Raw genomic sequence first — 5,000 nt, 5'->3', positions numbered from 1 at the left:
TATAACACTCACTACATCTAACTGACTCTTATTTTCTCTTCCCTCTTTCTCCCTTTACAGGCCTCCCAGTGGTGCGACGTGGTCTCCTCCTCTTCCCCCTCCTCCTCCAACTCATCCTCCTCCTTGGCCTCCTCTTCCAGCTCCACCTCCACCTCCTCCCCGCTCTCCTCCCTGCCGCCCATCCCGCCGTCTCGCTTCCAGGACGCCCGAGCCCTGGCCCTGGAGCTGGGTGGCGGGCCCCTGCTGGAGCTCTGGTCCCAGACCCTGGAGCGCTACCAGCTCACCCTGGCCCAGTTCAAGAGCCGTCTGCTGCAGGCCGAGAGAGGAGGTGGTGGAGGGGAGAGAGGAGGTGGAACAGGAGGTGCTGGAGGTCTCGGTAGTGGGGGGTCACATCATGGAGGTCAGGACGCGGGCTGCATGGGAGTCGCTGGACATTACCGTTCAGGAGCAGGTGTTGGTGGGGGGAGGTTCGGGGGTCAGACGGGGGTCAGTGTGTGGGAGGCCCTTGGAGGCGGCGGAGGTGGAGGTGGAGGTGACGGAGATAGTGATATTGCGGAGTGCTGGGGAGGAGGGGAGGGTGGTGGGGGGCTGCAGTCGTGGGGGTCCTTGGCCTCCCTTTTCCGGCCCCAGAACTGCTCCACGCTGAAGATCGGAGGAGCGGAGGAGAAGAGAAAGGATGGTGTGATGGGAGGAGGAGGTGTAGGAGGAGGTGTTGGAGGAGGTGGAGGAGGAGGAGGTGGAGGAGGAGGGAAGTTCTTTCAGGCTCTGCGGAATCCGGCCAAGAAGAGTGTGAGTGTAATCATTTGGTATGCATACTGTGTGTGTGTGTGTGTGTGTGTGTGTGTTTGGGTGTGTGTGTGTGTGTGTGTGTGTGTGCGCGTGTGTGTGTGTATGTGGTGTGCCTGTGTGTGTGTGTGTGTGTGTGTGTGTGTGTGTGTGTGTGTGTGTGTGTGTGTGTGTGTGTGTGTGTGTGTATGCGTGTGCATATTTGTTTGTCTGTCTGCTTCATCTAGACAAGGAAAATATTTACACAAAAGGGCATGCATGGGTTAATTACTGCATGAATGTGTTTCCGTTTGTATATTGTAGATGTTGTGATGCATGTGTCTGCATGCTAACCTACTATGTTTGCGTATATGTGTATAGTACTATGTGCATTTTGAGTATTGTATATGCCACTCCTCTGCGTAGAGAAGTAATTGTTTAGATCCAGTTGTTTACACAGGTGCTTTGTGTATGTTTTGTATAGGTGGTCTGTTTGTATGTGGATATTTTGAAACTTGTTCCTAGTTAAAATGTTCTGTACAGAAAACTATGACACAACTACGCACAAACCCTCCTTGGAAAAACAAATGTTTTAGATCTATGCCATTGTAGTACATCCATCCGGCATGTGTTCACTTGATTATGGAATGTAAGCAGCTCCCATACCAGTTAGACCACCCTTTTATTGTTTTGCACACTCTGCACACATATTTTATGTATAAAGCGTGTCTTCTCTCTTCTCCTCACTTTTCTTATCCTCTTCCCTCTTCTCCTTTTTGTCCTTTGTTTTTCTGCTCTTCTCTACATCTCTCCTCTGCTCTTCCTTGTTTCTGTGCCATCCTCTTATGTTGTCATGTCCTACTCTCCAGCTCCTGCTCTCTTCGATCCTGCTCCTGCTCTCCTCTCCTCTCCTCTCCTCTCCTCTCCTCTCCTATCCTCTCCTCTCCTCTCCTCTCCTCTCCTCTCTTCTCTTCTCATCTCCTCTTCCTCTCCTCTCCTCTCCTCTATTCTCCTCTCCTCTCCTCTCCTCTGCTCTTGCTCTCCTCTCCTCTGCTCTTGCTCTCCTCTCCTCTCCTCTCCTCTCCTCTCCTCTCCTCTGCTCCTGCTCTCCTCTCCTCTCCTCTCCTCTCCTCTCCTCTCCTCTCCTCTCCTCTCTTGCTCTCTGCTCTCATCTCATCTCCTCTACACTCCTCTCCTGCTTTCCTCTCCTCTCCTGCTGTTGCCTATTCTCCTCTCCTCTCCTCTCCTCTCCTCTCCTCTCCTCCTCTCCTCTCCTCTCCTCTCCTCTCCTCTCCTCTCCTGTTCTCTTCTACCCTGCTCTCTTATATCCTGCTCTCCTCTCCTTTCCTGCCCTCTTCTATCCTCCTCTCCTCCTCTCCTCCTCTCCCCTCTCTCTCTCTCTCCCCTCCTCTCTCTCTCTCTCTCTCTCCTCACCCTCTCTCCCTTATTCTCTCTCCCTCCTCTCTCTCTCTCTCTCTCTCTCTCTCTCCTCTCCTCTCCTCTCATCTCCTCTTTGTTCTACTCTCCTAAATATTTGTTTGTATCTCTTCATCCCTCCACAGCCCACAGAGGCTCCTCTACCTCCCAAGCCCCCTAGGAAGCGTCACCCCAGCTTCGACCTCCAGGCCCTCCTGGCTCCACGGCGCAACAACACCACCACGCCAACTCCAGTACCCACACCCGCACCCACCCCAGCCCCAGCTCCTACCCGACCAACAGAGCTCCCGGTCGGGCAGGCCAGTCGTAACTCTCCCCTGTCCTGGCTGGGTCGAAGAGGCTTGGCAGATCCGGTGATTACGGCAGGCCTGGCGGCTGCAGTGCCGGGGTGGAGAGAGAGGGAGCTGAGTGGAGGAGGGGGAGGCATTGGAGGTATTGCATCCCTTATGAGTATTGCAATATGTTAAGAAATATGAGAAGACACTAGCGTTCAGGAGATTGTGCAAACAATGTTACTCAGGTGCTCATCTGTAAAGGGTGAAGTGTAAGTCCAAAAAAAGGAAGGAAAAAGCAGAGGCACTCTTAAGATTGGAGAAAAATATAGAAAGCCTTTTTTAATATTTATCTCAAATCTTAAGAGTGCAACTGCTTTTTCATTCCTTTTTTGAATGTTTAGAAATATATTTCAATAGATTTATCTACCTATTCAATATACTGTATTTTGCTAAGACTACCACTTTCATCACTTCCATGTAAGTGTGTTGTTTCTCCGTATAATAATTATTATAATATAAAAGTGTTATAGATGAAGTAATAATAATAATAATAATAATAATAACAAAAATAATTATGATAATAATAATGGTAATGATAATTGTGTTGTTAGGTATTGGAGGAGGAGGTGGTGGTGGGGTTCTGATCCGAGGCGTGGAGGTGAGCAGTAAGGAGGTGGCCGACCACACGGGGTTGTCACGGCAACACGTCCTGCTGAGTCGAGCAGAGAGGGAGACGGGAGGGGAGCGGCAGGGAACCACGGCACAGAGGTGAGCGAGTGTGTGTGTGTGTGTGTGTGTGTGTGTGTGTGTGTGTGTGTGTGTGTGTGTGTGTGTGTGTGTGTGTGTGTGTGTGTGTGTGTGTGTGTGTGACAGGACATGACATTGGCACCAGACAACTGGACAAATGCTGGTAAATCTTGGCTGTGGCTGATAATAATTTCAGTGTCTAACTAATTTGGCAGTTATCTTATTCCTAGGTATATTTCATATCGGAGTATCCCAAAACAACATGTGTGTGTGTGTGTGTGTGTGTGTGTGTGTGTGTGTGTGTGTGTGTGTGTGTGTGTGTGTGTGTGTGTGTGTGTGTGTGTGTGTGTGCGGGCGTGAGTGCGTTTCTGTGTTTAGGCGTCCATAAACCTGAGTGTACGTATGACCTTACACATAATCTCCATCTCCCTCCGCAGTAAACTGTACGTGCAGTGGTGTCGGCTGGTCAACTCGGAGCGTCAGTACGTGTCCACCCTGAGGGGCGTTGAGGAGCACTTCCTGCCCCAGCTGGAGGGCTCGGACGTCCCCACGGCCCTCAGGGGCCAGGGCCAGGCCCTCTTCTCCAACTGGAGCAGCCTGTGCGCCTTCCACACGCAGTCGCTCCTCCCCGCCATGGAGGGCGCTCTCACGCAGACGCTGCAGCAGCAGGACTGCTTCATCAAATATGTGAGTACATACCAGTGACGGTACTACCAGTTTGAAGGCCTATGGGCGAAATATGGACATGGAGCCGTCTTGAATTATTTTTTTCTGGCATTTTCCATGACAGGGCCCCTTTAGAGGGCACATTAGGGTGGGCTCCTACGGAATTGCCTAGTGTGCCTTATGGTAACACCGGCTCTGGCAATCTGACAATGTGTCAGATAAAGGGGTATGAAAATGCTTAACACAAGTCAAACACAATCACTCTCAGCACCACAGCAGCTGCTATACTCCCTACTCCAGGAGCATCATGTCCAAAACTTAATTATGTGCAAAAAAGCTCCATAAGTAACTTTTCACACAAGTTTTCAGATAAACTAATACTGACTTAACATTAAAAAGTATACATTAAGTATGCTAAATTTCCTGAGAAATCGGACATACCACATGAATCAGCACGAGAAACTGTTTGTGCATGGACTGATACATTTGAAATGTTATGTGCAAATGCATCTTTTTCAGATTTTATCTTAGGCCTAAAGATTTAGAATCGATGGAGGTCTTTGTACATGAGGCCCCTAGCCTCCAAAGAAATATTTTATGTCTAATGCTTCATAGTCTGTCTTACTGCAAGTCACGGTGCATACACACCAAGATATTCGTGTTCACTGAACGTGTCCGGGAGCATTGTGAGTCCGAGAGGTTTGTGGGCTGCCTTTCACACTGCACAGTTAACGTACACGTTCTATCCGTGGGCAGTGGCCATTCATTTTCAATGGAAGACTATCATTGAACGCGGACGTCTGCGCAGGAAAATAGACTCGAGTTCTATTTTCATGGAGCATCGTGGACATGTCCGGTCGGGCCGGACATGCGCCGCGCTTACATCGCGCTCCTGTGTGCAAGGCATGATCTGTTTTCATGTATTCTAACCATGTCGGACTGATACCGGACACGTGAAGTGGACGTTAAGTGTGTATGTCGGCATGTGTATGTCGGCACCCCTCTTTGCAACTGCACTTGTTGTTCTGTATATCTCCTGTGCACTTTGTATTTGCTTGTGATGTTGGCTTGATTATGTCCTCTTTTGAAAGTCGCTTTGGTTATAAAGCG

The 5,000-nt window shown here is 49.7% G+C and overlaps 1 protein-coding gene across 1 annotated transcript in view; it reads left to right on the top strand.

The window, feature by feature from the left end:
* The window catches only part of arhgef40 (Rho guanine nucleotide exchange factor (GEF) 40), an 87,557-nt gene that overhangs the window by 59,937 nt on the left and 22,620 nt on the right, over positions 1 to 5,000 (top strand). The window contains exons 19-23 of the mRNA XM_063186522.1: positions 61 to 328; positions 449 to 789; positions 2,328 to 2,634; positions 3,089 to 3,245; positions 3,662 to 3,911. Coding sequence (XP_063042592.1) covers positions 61 to 328; positions 449 to 789; positions 2,328 to 2,634; positions 3,089 to 3,245; positions 3,662 to 3,911 — 1,323 coding nt within the window. The remainder of the gene's footprint in view (positions 1 to 60; positions 329 to 448; positions 790 to 2,327; positions 2,635 to 3,088; positions 3,246 to 3,661; positions 3,912 to 5,000) is intronic.

The sequence above is a fragment of the Engraulis encrasicolus genome, chromosome 21, assembly GCF_034702125.1.
Source record: "Engraulis encrasicolus isolate BLACKSEA-1 chromosome 21, IST_EnEncr_1.0, whole genome shotgun sequence".
NCBI classification, from domain to species: domain Eukaryota; kingdom Metazoa; phylum Chordata; class Actinopteri; order Clupeiformes; family Engraulidae; genus Engraulis; species Engraulis encrasicolus.
This window is presented reverse-complemented; position numbering and strand designations above follow the sequence as displayed.